Source organism: Micromys minutus (assembly GCF_963924665.1).
Source record: "Micromys minutus genome assembly, chromosome: 1".
Lineage (NCBI taxonomy): Eukaryota > Metazoa > Chordata > Mammalia > Rodentia > Muridae > Micromys > Micromys minutus.
Window position 1 is genome coordinate 110,343,866 of NC_137969.1, and position 20,817 is coordinate 110,364,682.

The following is a 20,817-nucleotide window of genomic DNA, read 5'->3' on the forward strand; positions in this document are numbered from 1 at the left end:
GAACACCCCTCATACACATGCTCCTGGGGCAGTGCTTCTTGTTCACCTCTAATACATACCTGCTACCACTGTTTTCTTCCAAGTTGTCCTGCACACGGTCTCCACACCCAGCATCTCCCATAGTTATCACTGCCTGCAGATCCTAACCTGACCATCTTGGCACCTTTCTAAAATAGTACCGAAGGCTTAGTCAGACATCCTATACATGATGGGAAGCTAACTGTGCCCCTCCCCTAACACACACACACTCACACACATACTCACACATACACACACACTCACATACACATACACATACTCACACATACACACATACACATACTTACACATGGTGGCAGAGAGAGGGGTGTCATTCTTAGAAAAGATCAAGATTAGGTGATATAGAGGAACTGGTATAATGGAGTCAGCCCAGGAAATGTATTCACTCCTTTCACTTTTATTTTGAACTTTCTGGAGGTTATGAGTTTGGATATATTTGGACATCTTTCTGGTGGTTGCCAGCCTGTGTTTAGAGCTAGCCAGGGCTTATTCTGAGCTTGTCTTTGGCATGGACATGCAATACAGAGTAGCCTAAGTGCCAGACTGGGATGTAGACTAATGGGCACAATGGTATCCCTTTGCTTAGCATCCCTAGCAGGTGCCAGCCAACTAAAGGAACTCTTTGGTGCACACTTGCTGGGACTTTTCACTCCAGCCAATTCAGATGGTTAATTTTACCCTTCTCCCTTTTCTGCAGAACCACCATATAGGGTTTGCCTTGATCCCGTTTCTGCCTGATAACCATCCTCAGGCTCCTCTCTTAGCCATGACCGGGAGCCAAGCCTCTGTCTCCAGGATTGTGAGGACAATATACTTGTGCTTCCCACTTGAGCCTGAACTTGATCTAAAAAAACACAATATCTTCACAGTATCAGTTACCAACAAGTGTAAACCTCCCATTTCCATGTATGTCCTCTGTGTTGTGAGCAATTTTTTTCTGTTCAGTGGCATAGGTAAAGCCCAAGTTCATAGCACCCTAATCCTTAGAACGTAAGGGTGGAGGTGAAGCACACAACTGGGTAGAGCTGAAGAGGGGGAAGGAGGGGTGGGGTAGAATGCCAGAGGGAGAACGGGAGTGAACGGGAACATAAATCTGAGAGCCACACAGCAACAACATGAAATTAATGACTACAAAACCACAAAAGTATCCACAGAATCAGAGAGAGAGAGACACACAGAGAGAGAGAGAGAGACAGAAAGACAGAGACACAGAGACAGGAAGAGAGAGATAAAGACACAGAGAGAGACAGAGACAGATATAGACAGAGAGACAGACATAGAGAGAGAAACAGACAGAGAGAGAGAGAGAGAGAGAGAGAGAGAGAGAGAGAGAGAGGGAGAGGGAGAGGGAGAGGGAGAGGGAGAGGGAGAGGGAGAGGGAGAGGGAGAGGGAGAGAGAGAGAGAGAGAGAGAGAGAGAGAGAGAGAGAGAGAGAGAGAGAGAGAGAAGAGAGAGAGAGAGCTATAAATAGAAACACTGGTTTCAGCTTAATGATCATTGCATCTCTTCTCATTAGACTGGCTTAAGTGCTGGCACTGGGAAGTCCTGCAGGGCACAGATGTTGTTTGTTAGGCAAAATTGTAGTTGCAGATACCATGGCCCATTGAAATTTGCAATCGCCAGGGTTTGCTGAGCATACAGTCACTTCTCGGTATCTGAGGGTTATTTGTTCTTGCCTTAACCACACCAGCAAGCAGATGGTCAGGTTCCTTACACCAAATGGCTAATGTGCGTGTACACACAGTCTACACACTCCTCCTGTATACTTCAAATAATTCCCAGGTTACTTATGGTGCCGAACACACTGGGAATGTTATATAAGCACAACAGTGATTATTTGTATTTGTGTCATATTTTATTATTGAATTTCAGCCTTCAAGACTATGAGAAATAAAATTCTTTTAAAGTATTTTAAAGCATTTAATTTTATCTGTATGAGTGTTTTGCCTGCATGTAGGTATGTGTGCCATGTTCATGTCTGATGCCTTTGGAGGGCAGACGTGGGTGTTGGATCTCTTGAAATTGCAGTTGCAGATAGTTGTGAGCTACTGCGTAGATGCTGAGAACTGAACATGGGTCCTCCGTGTGAGTGTTGTCATCACCGAGCCATCTCTTCAGACCTGACAAAATTAACTTTGCTGCATAAGGCATCTAGTCGATATGATTTGGCATGGCAGCCTGAGCAGACAAATAAAAACGATTTAATTTCTTACATGGATGAAGACACACAGAGTTCAGAAACCCACAAAGCCAACTTACTGGCTGTATAGCTACAATCACCATCTTCGTCTCTTTTTTGGTCATCTTCTGTGAGAAGGGGATAGGACTAAATGGTACCTAGGAATGTTTTCGAACAACACTACTTGCCCAATGGCTATCTAAATGTGATGGCCGGGCCACATGTCACCATGCATTATCCTTTGAAGCCATGCTTTCTTCTGCATGCATCTACCATGTATGAGGTGCCTACCCCTCACAGGTTCCTCAAGCAGAAAGTCATATAATGGTTATGGTCATATAATGTTTATCACATAGATCCTGGCTAAGAATGCTTAGGGAAGCAATTGGTGGAGACTTAGAAAGGCAGGAGACAGGGTTTTGCCCTGATCACACTTTCCCTCTGGGGCCATTGATCATTCCAGTAAGAACCAACTTCTCTGAGCTCATTCACCTTGGATCACATCTACTATGCAGCAGCTCTACTGAAGACTGTGCTTCCAGAAAGACAAGACTCTGGTGCTCACCGGCTCCCAACTCTGACCCACGTGCTGCTGGGCAGGCTGATGATGGAGAAGAGGTGGAAGCGGGGGGGGGGGGGGGGGAGGGGCATGAAGAATGATGGCTTTTCTTCACTCAACTGGAGAATGGAGAATTGTAAGACACACGTTTTCCAAGTCCACTGTGCTTTTCCTGATGAAGTGTAAGTGAATCCTGAAGGAGGGTTAGTTCTGCCTGCAGCTCTCTGATTAGGAAGCCGAGTGACACTCCTGTCCGGGCTCCTACGTCCTCCACATCTTGTCAGATCACTACCCACTTCTTTTAATCAAGCCCAGTTGCCTTCCAATGTCCCAACATTTTCTCTCCAACACACGAACAGAACAACAACAATGAGAACATACTGGCAACTCACAAATCTTAATTTAGAGTCGTGGAATTCTTAGTTGATGAATTCCTTCTGACATGGCCCAGATGTCTCTGGTGTAATTAGTGACAGGTTGGGGTTAGCAGAGCTCTTCATGGGGATGCAGATTCATTCTGACTGATTGCTCATTTATGAAAATTAAGCAAGTCTAATGGAGTTCAGACCTAAAAGGAAAGCACTGGTTTGACAGCCCTTAGACACTGCCATCTCTCCAGATCTTGTCTTTACCACACTTAAGAGACAACCACACACAAGAAAATGAGGTTTTATGAGTTTTCTCCAAGTTTTATGGATATATAGATACCCTCAGAGAGATCTTTAATCCCTCACGTTCAGGGTCCTTTGAATCGCTGTCCCACTCAAGCTTCTGAGCTCACAGTGAGGTTGCCATGTTCACTCATCTGTTAGATAACTAGATAAATTGGAGGATGCTATGAAATAAATATTCCATAGCTATTCCTTCCTACTTGCTGGCCTCCTCTTTCTTCTGCTGATAATAGATTCTTGTCAGCTCATACTCCATTGACAAGAGAAGCCTTCCTGGCTCAAGTCACTCTGTTCAATGCCACTGAGAATTTTGAGGTGCATAGCACACAGCTAGCTTTGTTAGCATATGTGACAAATCTTCAGCTGTTTCCTATTTCTGTTCATTTTACACAGAGACCCAGGAAGGTTATTTTAATTTATTTTAATATCGGGCTTCAATTATACCCCTGGCTTGCCTAAAACTTCCTTTATAGACTAGGCGAGATTAAAACCCAGCACAATCTGCTGCCTCTGCCTCCCAAGTGCTGGGATTAAAGATTTGTGGCACCATGAATGGTCTCTGGGAAGATAATTTAAAGGCTCACTTCATCATACCCCTCACTCCCCAGCCCCAATTTTGCTACTTCCAAGGAAATAAAATACAAATCTTTGCAGGCCACTATAGGGGAACCCTGTCTCTTGGTAGTTGTAATTAAACCCGAATGGAATCTCTATCCCAGATGAGCCACTGAAGTGACCTAACGTATCATTACCTCTGAGCCTTTCCCAGAGTCTTTTTCCTGAGAGCCTATACCCCAATTCTCTACAAATGTTCTTCACTCTGTGAATGTCAACCAGGCTTCTGTCCTCTTCAGGGGCGCTCTATGAGGCTGCACCAAACCATAATTCTATGCTGAAAGGCATTTGCTAGAGTGCTCAAAACAGTCATCCCTCGGGCCTGTAGAGGCCTGACTTTGCACTCCTATGGACACCCAAATCCACGAATGCTCAAGACCCTTCTAGAAAATAGCATAGTATTAGCATAGATTCTACACAACCCTCCCTCTACTTCCAACTGTCTCTAAATGACATTCTGCCTAATTGGATGCAGATACTGTGTTAATAACTCCAACAACGTGATGTTTAAGGAAGTGACAAGAAAAAAGACCTGGACATGCCCAGTTTAAAAATTTTAATAATTATGTTTGATTTGTGGTTGGCTGAACCATAGACGTAGAACCAGTAGATACAGAGAATATGTATTTATTATATTTATTAGACTAGTACAGAGTTCTGTCCACTTTGATAATGACACAGTGCTCTGTGTCATTGAAGGCATGTTGAGCAAATACGTTCAAAATGCACATATGAGGGCTTTTCCTGCACACTATTACATTTTTCTTAAGGGGTGTTTGTTGTCCACAGCTTAAAGGGTATATATAACTTGGACTTTGTAGTTTTAATCCTAGAATACTCTGGGAAAGCCTTAAAAAGACATAGGCAAGCTACTACAGATGCTTGCTGTTGTATTTTTTTTTACAGCAGAGAATGTAGAAGAGTCCCTGGATCTGCACCAAGCAGCTAATAAAACCACACTGTGGGATAGTCACTAATATGAGATTCAGCTCCCACATTGTTATATAAAAAATCAGTTGAGAAGGCACCATGTAGAGTGATGTTTGGTTTCTGATAGACAGTGTGTAGATGTCTTGGAGGGTGGCTATTTTCCCTTTGATTTTCTGTGGATTAAAATGTTGGGATACTAAACGGATGTGTTAAATGGTGCTTCGAGAGACAGCGGCACTTTTAAAGCACACACACCCCACTGAGATGAATGGGGACGCTGCTAGAACACAGCTTGGCATGAGTCCCTGTTGAAGCTGGACTGTGCGCTAACTCACCAACACTGGCAGCTAGCAGGTGTGACGCCCAGGTTCTAGTCATGCTTCCATTGTCCTGCCAGCCCCGGAGAAGCCACTTTCTCTCCTTCCCTCTGTCTACTATGAGTGAGTGAGTGTGTTTTCCATTGTCCTCCTTCGTTACATGTAAAATATCATAGAGATCACTTAGATTTGTAAAAACACATTCCTGTCTAAAGGAAAGACAGGGACAAAGAATGGAACAGAGATCAAAGGAGAGGCCATCCAAAGACCACCCCGCCTAGAAATCCATCCCACACGGAGACACCAAACCTTGACACTATTGCTACGCCCAGAAGTACTTGCCAACAGGAGCCTGGTATGGCTGTTCCCTGAGAGGTTCTACCAGTGTCTGACCAATACAGATGTAGAAACTCACAGCCAATCATTGGACTGAGCCTGGGGATCCCAGTGGAAGAGCTAGGGGAAGGACCGAAGGAGCTGAAGGGGCTTGCAACCCCTTATAAAGAACAATATCAATGAACTGGATCACCCAGAGCTCCCAGGGATTAAACTACCAAGTAAAGAATGCACATGGAGGAAGCCATGACTCCAGCTACATATGTAGCAGAGGATGGCCTTATCTAACATCAATGGAAGAGAGGCCCTTGGTCCTGTGAATGTCCCAGCATAGGGTGGGAGCAGATGGAGGAGCACCCTCATAGAGGCAAAGGGGAGGAGTGAGAAGGGTATGGGATAAGGGGTTCGTGGTGGGGTAACTGGGAAGGGGGATACCATTGAGATGTAAATGAATAACATGATAAAAAACACCCATGAAATATGTTGTACAAAGCAATTGATGGAGGTCTGACTATAACACATACGGTGCAATGCAATTTCAGTGTACACCCAACTTCATACCTGAGCACATTCATTAATCACACAGAGCAAAAGTACAAAAACCATTTTAGAGTGACTCTGCTAAGCCTGTGCTTCCTCTAAAGGTATCCCCACACTCCTGCTTGGCTATTTTATTGTGGTTGCTTTATGAGGCAGGGTCTCCTGTAGCTCAGGCTAGCCTCTAACTTGCTAACTAGCCAAGGATGATGACCTTGAACTCCTGACCCTCTTGTCTCCCACTCCCAAAGCTGGATTTATAGGCATGCACCGCCATGCCTCGCTTCTTTCTTTTTAAAGAGAACTGACAGTAAATGAAGGAAATTAGTTTTAATTGCAGACCTATTCCAGACTTTAGATCAATAACTTACAAACATTTAAAGCCTTCGCAGACTCATTACAAAAAGAGCAAAGCACTGGTTTTTTTTTTTTTTTCTCGTCTGTGTAAACATTTCAACATTGATTCTAATTCACCCAGATGGGCGATAATCTTGAATCGGTCACATAAATACAATGTACATATTTACAGATACAAAGATGACAGATAACACCGAAGGCTCTTGGCATATGGCTGGCGGTTGCATATCAAATGCTTCTTGACACAGAGACATAAATCCTGGTTATGACTTCATGTACCAACACACACATACAAAGACCCAAACACCCCATGGGATTAGCTTCTCAGAGATGCCTATTCAGGCCTCAGGTAAAAAGAATGACAGAATAAGAAACTGTCCCATGAAGGGAGGGAGGGGCCATACGCCTCAGAAGAAGTTGGACTTACCTGTTAAGTGGTTGGCAATCCGGGCAGTGGGTTTGGGAGGCAGGGCCGGGGGCTGCTTGTGAAGGGACAACTGCTTCACTGGGGTCTCCTCATGGTCTCCAGGGAAAGCAGAAGATTTTTTGGGGGGCAGGAACAGAACTGGTTTGGCTGAAGGATCTTGGGACAGGAGGACTCCAGACTCACTGGCAGAGGGACTCTCTTCAGACACTGAGGGCACAACCACATGATACACAGGAGACATTACATGAACGCAGTGCAGGCCAGCCAGGGACACAGGACAGGGACACTGGCAAACCAACAAGACAGCAGAGTGCCACCTGCTGCAAGCCATCATGGGCACATGGAGAGAGAACTAAAGCAAGGACAAGAGAAAGCCAAAAAAGCAGTTAGGGTAGGGAAGGTCAGGAAGGGGAGGAAGAGAGAAGGGAAGGGGAGAGGGAGCAAAAGGGGGGAGGAGGCAAGGGCATTTTTTTTTTTTTTTGTCCATGGGAAAGGTCACCATTTCAAACTGAGCCTGCATCATCCAAAGAATACAGATGCTCTATCACGTGACTCAGGAGACCAGAGACACAGCTAATAGGACAAAGAGCAGACAGATTTCAAGTCCCCTAAACTGGACAAGAACCTTTACTTGGGTCCCCAAACTCTTCTTTTGCTGAGAGAAGACAGAGACAGGCCACAAACTGGTTGAGAGTATTGGTGTTACCCACCGAGTCTTGCTCTCTGGTCTGGGATACCAACGGCAGTTGGCAAAGTTGGCAAAGTGGACACCAGCACACTTTGGTGGCTGCTCCTCTAATCTTTGGAATGGTCAAGACCAAGAGCCAGGACTCTCAGTGAGGGCTCTAGTTCTAAGGGCAGACTCTTAACCTGCTTGGCCATATATGTTCTCACAAGGCACAGAATGTACAAAGGCTTAGCCTTTTAATTTGTCCAGTTCCTTTACTTCCTGTTTGACAGACTTTTTGTCATCTTTACTCATCCCCTTTCCTTTTCCTCCTCACTCCTATTTCTAGAGTCTCACCCATTCCAGGATGGTTCTAAACTCACTCACTCTGTAGTGGAGGATGATATTGAACTTCCATTTCTCCTGTTTCTACCTCTGGGATTCCAAGCCATGTACCACCCTGCCTTAGAACTAGGTACATGGTACTAGAGATTGAACCTGGGGCATCCATGCATGCCAGGCAAGCACTGTAGCAACCTAGTAACACCCTGGCTCTTATTGTCTTATTTTAATTTATCTCTTCTTTGGTTGAGCTGCCATAGGGTGGTAGCTCACTGCTTTCTTCTGTGCTGGTCATCTGAGTAACAGCAGTAAAACAGTCTGGTGGTAGATTTTACTAAAACAGTCTAACTGTCAGATTCCAGTGGTACAAGGGAAGTTGGATGGTTCAGGAGATGTTGAGTTTAAAAAACAAATTCTTGCTTAAAATTCTAAAGGACAAACAAAATATAGCTTTATTGTTTGTCCCCATGCTTCCTATGTCTGCCACAAGGAAGGAGTTTATAAAGGATTCCTCCTCGTTTCTTGCCTTCCTTCTCCCCTGGAGGAAGTAATATCTACATAGCAGTACAACCCTGCAAAGAACTCCTGACACTCAGAGGTTTCCCCCACCTCAAGGGGCATTGTTCTAATTACTTGCTGAACAATAGCTGGCCTGGTCCCACAGTTAAGTGTGGGAACCAGCTTGGGAAAACAGCCTCTCACCTTTCCCCAACATAAGAAAAATGTATGTGTGGATGCTACATATGGGGATACCAGGATGATGGCCTTTTCACCCACACTTCAGGTAGTCCTAGAGGCTTCTTGACTAGTCCATCTCCTGATGTGTGCTGCCCCTCTCTGTTGGTAGGGCTTTCTTTATCTTTGGGATGATTAGGGGGGCTCTGTCCTCCTGAAAGGAGCAAATTGGCCACTTGGATGACAGTGGACCAAAGAGGGAGGCAGATAATCAGAAGGCATCCAAACTCATCTATAGGCAGGCTCCAGCTTAGTTGGGAAATTGTATACAACTTAACAAATATGTCATTTGTCTGTATCCAGTAGATTGACTAAACTGGAATTATTGTTGAAGGGTATATTAGGACTAGAAATGGAATGGTGTGGTCAGGCTTTTGGAGCAGGTGGATTAGACAGTTTTAGAGAGAGATAGGATCCTTTTTGGTTTAGCTTAACAAAGATGAGTGCCAGAAAACAAACAAGATTTTAAACCATCAATATTATAAAAACAAGTTATAATAGTTTGAAAGTGATGTATGTCACAAAGGTGTTTTTTACAAACTATATAGCATCCTGTGAAAATAGCATTTGCATTTTCTTTGGCCAAGTTATGTATAGACAACTATGTGGTCAGTTTCCCTGACATTTCTAGGTCTCCATGCTCTGGAATAAACATTCCAAGTCCCACCAGGAGACTGTGACATTGGGTACCGTCCCCAGGCTTCTGCTATGTCATTACCTGGTCCATCCATTATGTCTGAAGCTTGGAGCACCTCATACGAGCAGGGGTCCCTGGGCATTGGAACAGGCTCCATTTCTGACAGAGCAGGCAAAGAGAGTTGGCTGGAGCTCAGGGACTGCCCATTCTCCAGGGAGTCATCTTCATTTGATATGGAGAGTTCTCCATCTGTGGGAGGGAAGGAGATGGTAGTATCAGATAAGGTCTGTCCTCACAGTGACACTCACAGCAGAGCTCTGAACCATCTTTATCCAGGTTAGCATCTGCCCCTTTGCACCAAATTTTTGCTCTTAAAATGTGTACCGTTAGAGAGAGCCCTATCTAAGCTTCTGAAAAGTACTTTCCAGCCATCCATAGCAGCTTGCCCATTTTTCTCCATCCCTTTACTCATAGCCCATCTTGTGTCCCATGTGTATAAATTGTTTTGCTTTTAAAAGACTTACTGAATTTTTAATTATCTATAGTCAGCTGCGTTTATGTATGGGTGTGTCCTATGAGACCAGAACAGGTTATCATGACATGAGCTATTCCTCTCTGTTGGCAGGACTCTTTGTGCCCTCTAGGATTGCTCTGTGTCTCCTGAGGGAGGCACATTAGCTGCTTGGGTGGCAATGGACCAAAGAGGGAGGCACTCCAAAGGATGGTACTAGCGCTATAGTAAGTGGCAGCTGAGAGTCTCCCAGTTTATGTGCCGAGAACTAAACTCAAATCCCCTGCAAGGACGTTTTATGGCCTCCCAGCCACCAAGCATCTCCTAGCCCATACTCTTTTCTTAATAAAAGTGAACAAAATTTATTTTTTCCTCTTAATTTTTTAAAAAGTTATAGAAATTTAGCAGACCATAGAGACTGGAGATCCAAGACTGAGAATTTCTACATTAGGGAGCTGATATTAGAAGGCCATTGGTGGCTCTCCACAAATGGACAGCAAGGCCCTAGTGCTGAAGACAACACCAATACAACTCACTGAACATGAAAAAGTCAAACTGGTGCCTACACAGAGTCTTCACCCCTACTAAAAGTGCAAGTTTTAAAAGCCAAAATTTGGTACTGGAAGGGACTCCGCACTCTACCAAAGGAGAAAGGTTAACACCAAACCAGCTACAAACCCTTCAATCTGTAATGGTGACCTGCCTGCATGATGTGTCAGTGCAGTAGTGGCCCAAAGCTCATAGGAGCAACCAACCACTGACTCGAGTCAAGGCCAACTCCGTTAGATGGAACCCATACCCAATGTTGCTTGGGTGACCATGAGCCTGAGACTAGATAGGACAGTGATCGGGGGAGAAACTAGATGATACTGTTCTGCTAAAGGAAAGAAGCAATAAAATAGTTATTAATGTCATTTTGCTGTGTGCATAGATCGGAGCCTTGCTTAGCCAGTATCAGAGAAGCTACTTCCTGCAGCAAGTAGGGACAAATACAGAGACCCATAGCCAGAGATTATGCAGAGAATGAGAGATCTTTGAATGCTGAGACCTAAAATGGATGTTACCATCAAATCATTCTCCTTAGAGCTCAGGAAACCCTTTAGAAAAGGAGGCAGAGTGTAAGAGCCAGAGAAGATGGAGGACACCAAGGAATCAAAGTTTCCTGCTCAGTGTCATGAGACAACCTTAAATACCTGTTTCTTTTGTTTGTTTGTTTGTTTGTTTGTTTTGTGTTTAATGAGATACAGAATAAGTGTGGATCTGGATGGGAGAAGAGGTGGAGAGGAACTGGGAAGGGGAGTGGGAGTGGGGAGAGGGAACCCAGAACCAGAATATATTGTATGGGGAAAAAAAGCTATTTTCAGTGAAAGAAAAGCAACAACAAAACCCAAAAAGCATTAGAGAGCAAAGAAGCAGTGTGAACTTGTAACCCCAGCAGGGAAGAAGACTGTCTGTCTGTCTCCCTCTGTCCTCTGTCCTTGTGGTGAGTGAGTATCTAGGAAACTCTCCAGTCTCTACCTACCCGGCTGTAGCAGCCCAAAGTAGCGGCCAAGTGCCAGAATTCTTTGGTGCCAACCACCAACCAAGTCAACTTTGATCCGCTTGAAGATTAGTCCCGCAAAGGGCTGAGAGCTGACAGCCCCAATCGGGGATCAAAGACTCCAGTTCAGTGGCCATTTGTTAAATCAAGACTCCCTCCAGCATGATTTCATCAACACCCGGGGAGTCTTAGATAGCTAAACATTAAAGCCAAATTAATTTCTCAAGAGGACTTAAAGCGCTTTCAGTCAGATGAATAAACACCCAGATGAAAGATGAAGTCATGCCCACTCAAAAAGAAATCTCCGTAAAGCAATGGCTTGACTTAAAGCTACAGGGGAGGTCGGGGGGGGGGGGGGGGGAGGGAGGAAGAGAGAAAGAGAGAGAGAGAGGGAGAGAGAGGTCATAGAAGTAAAAGTGAGCTGAATTTGAGGTTAATCTTTCCTTTAACTATTTTTTTGTCTATGTTTTGATTTTATACATTTATGATATCTAATAGCATTGAAATCCTTCAGGCCATCCCATTAGAACCTGCCTCCAGAGCTAGAAAAAGGACTGAAGGAGCTGAAAGGGTCTGCAACCTCACGGCAAAAACAAAATTATCAACTAACCAAACCCACCACAGCTCCCAGGGACTAAAACACGAATCAGTCAGTTTGCACTAAGAAACCCATGTCTCCAGGTGCATATGCAGCAGAGGATAGCATTTTCTGGCATCAATGGGAGGAGAGGCCTTTGTTCCAGTGAAGGTTCCTTTTCCCAGTGAAGGGGAATGCCAAGGTGCTGAGGTGGGAGAGGGTGGTTGGAAGAGGGAGCACCTTCATGGAGGTAATAGGAGGGGAAGGGGGAGGGGATCGTGGGAAAGGGATAACATCTGAAATGTAAATGCAGAGAATATCCGATAAAAAAATTTGGGGTGGGGAAAGAAAAATGTATGCCACACTTGACATATAACCGAGGAGTATTCATTTATGTAAAATCTATGGTTATGATAAATTTTTAAAAGTATAATTTCAGTAAATTTTAATAAAAAAAAGAACCTGTTTGCTAGAGTAATTTATGAAACCAACAGGCTGTAAGCAGTACAGTACACGGTTCAAGCATCTATAGTGTTTAAACTTGTCTCTCTATAAACATTAAAAAAAGGAGAAATATCTAAACACTCACTGAAACAGACAGTCACACACAGTCGTGGCCTTTGAAGGCTGAGTTGGATCTCATTTTGTTTTTCTTTTCATTCAGCCTTTCTGCACATTCTAAATGGCAGTGGATGTTATTGTCATGGAGATGAGAGTTGTGGTTGCTACTAGTTAATCAGAACATAGGAGCAGGGTAGGACTCTGAGGCCAATGCAGTGGAGGTTATACAGCTGGGCTGTACATCTGCAGGATGGGGAGAGATGCTGTATTCATGTGACCTTACAGTCACCCAGTCTACACGCATTTGTTTATCATGTCCAAACAATACCATGATGACACAGCTGTCATTCAGGGTCCCCAGGGGGCTACTCTGATGTATGATGTTCCAAACATATTCACAGCACCAGAGAAGGCCACCTGAAGAGGGGAGGGTCTTACTGCGCTCTGGATTACTGGTGCTGTTCGATGACGGTTGCCCAGTTTTAGAGTTGAGATTACCACACGGTAACTCTGGGACAGAAGACGCAGCTGCAGTTGGATTTGTCTGGGTGACGCCTGTGACTCTGGATTTCATTTAAGAAGTGACTTCTTAGAGCATATTTACAAATATTTATATGATACAAAACAACTAAGAGCTCATAGTGTTCATTCAATGTTTGGACTCATTGTTTAGCCTCGGTTCATCAATATTTCATCTTAATAAATGAGCCATGAGTTTTGTGTACTTTCGTTGGAGTATCAATGCCCTGTTTTATTTGCAATATAGAAAACTGTTTTTGCTTAGGGAACATATATTTCCAAGTGGATTGATTAATTTTTTAGAGTATGAACAGCAATAAAGGAACAAATATGAATATCCTGGAAGCAGATTTTTTTTTACCAATTATGGTAATATGATATAATTTACTCTCTATTATTCTTTAAAAAGTAAGATAATAATCATGTAGTATCTTAAATGATGAATTATCTGACATAAGCAAAAATAGAAGCATTATTAAACAATTATACACATTATATTTATATATGTATATTATATATGCAAAAAGGGAAGCCAGTTTACAGTCTTCCCAGGGACTTAGCTAACTGAAAAGCCAGTTGGCTCTCTTCCATGTGATGCTTCCACTCTCTCAAAGTGGAGCTTCTGTGAATGAAAAATGACTTTTGCTAGGTCATAAAGTCCTGAGCTACTTTGCTGAGGGATTTTCTTGGAAATTTACTATTGTGACTGGTTACTACACATTTCCATTAAAAAACAGACAAAGAAATAAAAGATGATGATCCCTCAGCCTCCCTGATGGAAGCAGCTTCTTCTTTCTGTATTTTTCATGGCTGAAGTCTTACTGTTTGAAAAGTTTGTGTGTTGGGGCTGGAGACATGGCTCAGTGGTTAAGAGCACTGGTTGTTATTCCGGAGGACCTGGGTTCAGTTCCCAGTACACACATGGTGGCTAATTATGTGTCTGTAACTCCAGTTATAGAAGATATAACTCCCTCTTCTGGCGTCTGTGAGCACTTCATGCCTGTGGCAAACAGAACATGAATACATATCAAAAAATCATAAACAGCCTTTACAAAACTGTTTTTTAAAAAAATCTTACCATTATGATCTCAATTATAATTCTCTTCACAATTATTCTAGATGCTTACTTAGTGATGTCCCTTACCTCCCAACCAAACATCATTTTTTTTCAGCTAATTTCTTAGCTTAAAGATAGCACAGTATATGATGTTGGTTGCACTGTTTCCACTTACGTATGTGCTATAAAATGCAGTGATGAAGACATTTAAGTCACAAAGGCATCCACAATGTTTTATACCATTGTGAAAAGAAAGTCGATAAGGCCACCTTACATAGGGGTTTTCTGTAATTAGAATTATAATGTCCAGTTTACACATAAATGGTTCTTGTGAACTTATTCAAAGGTTTTTCTACTTTACAGTTATCGGCAATTTGCAGACCACATAGCTTCTGGGAATGTCTTTAATATTAACAGTGTTAACTATCTTTATGTACTGAGCTTCCTACTATCTCTACTCCATACCTACATACTCATTCATCTATCCACCCATATATATTTCCATCCATCCATCTGTCCCCCCTCTGTGTGTGTGTGTGTGTGTGTGTCAAGAACTGCTAAATAGATAAGTCTATAATCTTAATTATGACCAAGATGAGTAGTTGCAAAAGTAAAATAATATTTTATTTTGAAAGACTCATGCTGCATGAGGAGAGAATAAATAAACGTATATATTAAAAAAGAATCGTGCTGTTATTTCTTAAAGTAAGACTTACATGTTTACATTATTATATTTTATAGCACAGACTAAAGTGGAAACAGTGTAACCAACATCATCTGCTACACAACCTTAAAGCCAAACAATTAGCTGGGAATTTTTAATGCTCGGGAGAAATGTGAAGGCAATCTGGCTGTGGCTTCTCTCACTCCATTGGTCACCTGAGTTGATACAGATGATCTGACTGACTAGGTGGGTGTTCTCTTCCTCCCTCGCCACTCCATATGGCTTTCTTAAAGCTGTGTGCTCCACTGAGAGGAAGCTTTTCCCTGGATAGAGGAGGACTGGCCTTCAGTTGAGGGTTATACATGGAGCTGTTTCCATGTATAACCCTCAAACTGAATCTCCAAACAAACTCAGTGTTTATTAATTCTGTTTGATTAACTTTAAGACCATTCTCCATGTCTTCTTGCTGCTTCTAGGTACTGTTTCACAAGCACTTTTACCAACAGAAAGAGGAGCTCTCCTGACGCTGCACTCCCAAGAAGAAATACCAAACCTCCATGACTAAGACGAAGCATCTGGGTTATTTGCCCCTGTATCTACCCAGGTCGTCACTATCTTCCTTCTTATGGATGAAGTCATGATCCAGCCTTTAGAAGGTGCTCTGATGCTTTTTATTGCCTTTTAAAGGCATCTGTGCCGATGGTTAAAACGGCACATGATGGTCCATAATCATATGTGTCCTAGTAAAATGTGACCAGGAGGAGGTGGAAGGACACAAGGGTTTGGCATCCTGTCAATGTGATGGGCTAGAGAATCACCATGGCAACAGATACTGAATGTCTATGATCAAGTTTTAGATTCAGTTAACTAGGGTGGGAAGACCTAAATGTGGGAGGTACTGTTCCATGGGTTCAGGTTTTAGACTGTATAAGGAGGGGGATTCTGATCAATTAGATTTGTTCAAAGCTAAAGATAATTAAAAATTATTTCTAAATGAATGTTGCCATGGAGAATGGGTAGCAGAAATTAAATTGCCCGTGGAAATGGACATGCCAACAGCTTCTGCTTTAAAAGACAGTTACTCGAACACATGGCCTTTTGTTCTGAGAAGGTGCCGTGTTCTCGATCCTTTGGAATTTGAGATATGAAAGAGTGCCAGTTTTAACTCTGAGAAACTTTAATAAAGTTAAGCTCAGCATGGAAGCTGATTTTCTAAGTTATGACGTTATGGTTTTTATAAAAACTTATGCTTGCACATGAAGTTCTAGTGGGGTTAACGAATCCTTGTTTAATAAGTTACAGCTGAGCAGGAGTATAGGGAAGAGTTACTTTGCTCATGTACATACCCATGTGGATATATGGAGCCACTATTTCAATAAGTGTCATATATATCAAAAATCTAAATATAAAACTTCAAACTAGAATGAATTTAAAAAAAAAACAGAAGAGTAGAAACATACACATTTATTCAGGCTGCACAAGAGGGACGCCAGATGGGTGGCTTGGACTTAGTCATACAACTTTTTGAGTTTTTAATTTACAAAGTGGAATGCCGCAAAAGGAAGGAGCAAAAGCCAAGTAGTGGGAAAATATGAGCTAAATACAGCGGGCCATGGAGCAAAAATATTCTAAGTAGGGTGAGTAGTTGTGCAGGTAAGTCAAAACCACGTCCCAGGTGATGCTTTGGAAAAGTGTAACTTGGCTGGGAATGAGACCCGCATGACTGAAATGGACACATGGGTGATACTGACACTTGAGAGAGAACCAACAATGTCAACTACAAGTGCAGGGCTGGAGAACAATATGTGCATGTCGGTGACAGTGACAAGAAAATGACAGAGATGCATGTAGGAGACAGGGGTCCTGCAGGGAATCTGGCACAGCATAAGTAGGGTTTGATGACCGTGAACTTTTCTCCTGATAATGATGTATGTGTTTATTTTCTATTGCTTGTGTGTTTTATATGTGAATGTGTCTTCATGAGTATGTGGGTGAAGGTGTGTGATATGTACGTGGAGGCCAGAGGTCAACTCATTAGGCACCTTTTACCTTGGTGGGTGTGTGTCTGTATGTATGTATTTTACACTTTCGATCATAGATTCCCTCCCTCCTCTTCTCCTAGTCCCTTTTCCCACCCCCATCCATGTTTCCTTTCCTCTGCTTCTCTTTAGAAAAAGGCAATCCTTCCACAAACATCAATCAGCCATGGGATTATAGTAAGACTCTCCTATTCAGGCAGGACAAGGTAACTCAGTAGGAGGAAAGGTACCCAAAGACAGGCAACAGAATCAGAGACAGACCCTGTTCTCACTGTTAGGAGTCTCACAAAAAGACCAAACCATACAACTGTGCAGGTGGCCTAGGTCAGTTCCATGCAGGCTCCTTGGTTGGCGGTTCAGTCTCGGTGAGCCCCTGTGAACACAGGTTAGTTGATTCTGATGGCTTTCTTATGACTTGTTTTTGGAGACAGAGTCTCTCACTGGCCTGGAGGTTCTGAGAGAAGGCTGACTGGCCAGCAAGCCCTAGAAATCTGCCTGTTGCTAGTTGTGGGATTCAAAGGCATGGATGGCTTTTTCATGTAGGTTCTGGGGCTCAAACTCAGGTCCCCATTCTTTCCTGGTAAACACCTTCCTGACTGTTTCCTTAGCCCACACACATTGATTAATATGCCAACAAGGAGATAGGAGAAGCCATTGACAGACAGGCAATGCTGCTAGCGGAGGCAGAGTTTGTTTTCCTCAGGGGTTGTGGCCCATGGTAGGTTGGCCATGCACTAGTAGGTGGTGTTACACCTGTGAGCATAGGGGTGACAAAAATTGGACTCAATGGGTTATAGGAAAAAGGAGAAGGAGGGTGAACTGGTTGGTTTTGTGTCAACCTGACACAAGCTGGAGTTATCACAGAGAAAGGAGTCTCAGTAGAGGAAATGCCTCCATGAGATCCAGCTGTAAGGCGTTTTCTCAACTTTTCTAGCTTGGGAGATAATGTTGAGAACAGTGCAGAAGATGGAGGCCTGGTTTGTGAAATTTCAGCGGGAAGATTAAAGACTCTTATCAGGGCTATTGCTGTTTTGATTGAGAAGATTCTGTGGTTTTGGTTAGCTGGAGCTGAAGAATCAGCTGTGACTAACAAGATACCAGAACTACTAAAGCAAAACCTTTGCATTCCTGGGACTATTGATGCTGGTCAGCTGGAGCTGAGAAATTAGTGGTGATTAAGAAGAGACTAGCATCACTGAGGTGAAATCTTCTGGGAAATGTTTCCTGGAGCACAAAGAGGCTGTGTTTCAGAGATAGCCAAGGTTGTACCTCGTGCTGTGGCTGGACTTGGTAATGTGTAAGAGTCACCAAGGTGGTACTGGTTTTGAAGGAATAAAGGGGTCATGAAGAGCAGCTGAAGTTTGGCACTGTGAGAGGCCATGGAAGGCCATTGGTGAGAGTGCAGCCTCAGTTGCAATTAGTGCCCCAAGACTGACAGTGGTATTTTGAAGATGCCAGTGCCATGAGATGACCACCAAGAGCAGCAGAAGCAGTGGAGAACAGGCAGCTGGAGCCTAAAAGACAAGGTGTGTGCTACAAAGGGCAGAGCTGGAGAAGTGACTCAAGCCCTCAGAGGAGTTCAGAAGTTTGTGAGTGGATCCCAGACATTGGATGGATAGAGTTTGACTTTGCTTTTGATTGTGATTGTGCCCTGATATTTTTCCCTCTTGAAGAAAGAATTTTAGTGAAGCCCACAGAGAAGAGACTTTGAATTAGAAAATACTTTGAATCTTAAAATATTCCATATTTTAAAGGAACTGGAATTTTAATATGTAAAATTTTGTAAAGACTGTGGGGCTTTTAAGGTTATTTAGATCTTGGGGATGAATAAGAAAGTAAGAGTTGAGGCTTAATGAAAATATGTTTGTGTGTCAAGTTGACAAGGGGTCAGTTGTACTTGGTGGTTTTGTGTCAACCTGACACAAGCTGGAGTTATCACAGAGAAAGGAGCCTCAGTTGAGAAAATGCCTTCATGAGATCCAGCTGTAAGGCGTTTTCTCAACTAGTGATCAAGGGGGGAGGGCCCAGCCCATTGTGGGTGGTGCCATCCCTGGGCTGGTAGATCTGGGTTCTATAACAAAGCAGGTTGAGCCAGCCAGGGGAAGCAAGCCAGTAAGTAACATCCCTCCATGGCCTCTGCATCAGCTCCTGCTTCCTGACCTGCTTGAGGTCCAGTCCTGACTTCCTTTGGTGATAAACAGTGATATGGAAGTCTCAGCTGAATAAACCCTTTCCTCCCCAACTTGCTTCTTTTGTCATGATGTTTTGTGCAGGAATAGAAACCCTGATTAAGACAGAGAGAGAGGAGGACTATGGAGGAGATGAAAGAGAAGAAAGAAGACAATGATAAAGACAAAGTTGGGAGGGGGATTTTGGCAGCACATGAGAAGTTAGAGGGGAACTGGGGTTACATATAATCTAAATACATTATATAAATATGAAACTATCAAAGAAAATGCTTTTATAATTAGGACAAAAAGATATAAAACTATATATGGAGCTTTATTAACTGAAATGCAAAACTAAAATCAAAACAAAATAAAACAACCTATCCCCCCACCACACACACAATTTTTTGTTAAGAACCAACCAACCAACCAACCAAACAAACAAACAAACAACAAAACGCATTTCTTATCCCTCTGGTTCCTGCCAGAAAGAATTCTCCCTAAGTGTTCCTACTTCTTGCCCAGGTCCTAACTCTCCATAGAGTTTGTTCCTCACTAAGATGCAGCCATTGGTTCCCAGGATGGCCCACTGCATACAGCTTCAAGCTATGCCTTCCGTCTTTCTCTGGACTGGTGTTAATCCAAGGTGTGCCTCGTCACCTGTTGCACGGTTTGAGGTGTTTTGGCCGGGGATCAGGAGAGTGTCAGATCAATTTGCACTGGCCTCAAGATCAGCTAGTTTCAGTCATCAGCAGAAGACCTTACCTGGGCTTTCTGTTTATATCATCTCTCAAATTGTTCACAGGTAAGAGATGCAAAAGGGTGACCTTGGTGAAAGGAACTGTGTCCTAAATCACATATTCTTAGGAAGTTTGTATATTAATAAACGGAGGGATGCTGGTGAGAACCCCAGCTCATTTCTGGAAGACATTGGTAGGGAGAGAAGTGGCGGGCAGATTGGAAGGCACCCAGCCCCAGACCATAGGAAAATCTCTGTCACCTTTGCCATCACTAGCTTGCAACAAGTTACTTCACGTCTGGGACTTCAATTTCTGTCCTTTTAATCGAATAGACTACATTAGATAATACCAAGCGTCCATATCTTCATTCTCTTGGTGTTGGGAGATGCAAGAATACCCCAGCGCTTGCAAATCAGTCTAAAGGACAGATGAACTTACAGACAAGCATTTTACATCTAGGTTTTCATTTTGGATAGAGAACGTAAGCATTGGGAAGTTAATGGAAGCATTTCTGGCTTACTATGAATAAAGTTGTAAGTTTTATATAAAAAAATCCTAATTTATATAAAAAAGTTTTAGTGTAGATCTAGAGCTTTTTGTTCCTTTTATAAAAATCCTCTGAGCACAGCAGGAAGATGGGCAGGAAGCAATGAGCAAATATTTCTGCATCTCTAATGCCAAGTACTATATTGGACACTTTATTTATGATGGCAATAATGAGAGTCCTTCAAATAGCAATGCAGAAATTTACGATGTGCCAGCTCTGTCTCCATGTTTCTTCTGTCTTCTCATTTCTCTTTCTCTTTCTCTCTGCTCTTCTCCTTTTTCTTCTCCTCCCTTCTGCTCTCCTGTTTCTATTATTCCCCTTCTTTTGTTATTATCCTCTTGTCTTTTTATCTATCTCTCTATCTTTCTGTCTATCTATCTATCTCTCTGTCTATCTATCTATCTATCTATCTATCTATCTATCTATCTATCTATCTATCTACCTATCTATCTATCTATTCATCCATCCATCCATCCATCCATTTCATGAAGATCATATCCAAGTGTCACATGATAATCCTGAAAGTGTTAACTAAACTGTATTCTC

General features: G+C 42.9%; 1 protein-coding gene across 3 annotated transcripts in view; it reads right to left on the reverse strand.

The window, feature by feature from the left end:
* Positions 1 to 20,817, reverse strand: part of PHACTR1 (phosphatase and actin regulator 1) — a gene marked incomplete at its 5' end in the record, with an annotated part of 446,140 nt that overhangs the window by 72,989 nt on the left and 352,334 nt on the right. For all 3 annotated transcript variants that reach the window (XM_080914800.1, XM_080914801.1, XM_080914802.1), the window contains 2 exons: positions 6,968 to 7,174; positions 9,430 to 9,597. In XM_080914800.1, coding sequence (XP_080770926.1) covers positions 6,968 to 7,174; positions 9,430 to 9,597 — 375 coding nt within the window. The remainder of the gene's footprint in view (positions 1 to 6,967; positions 7,175 to 9,429; positions 9,598 to 20,817) is intronic.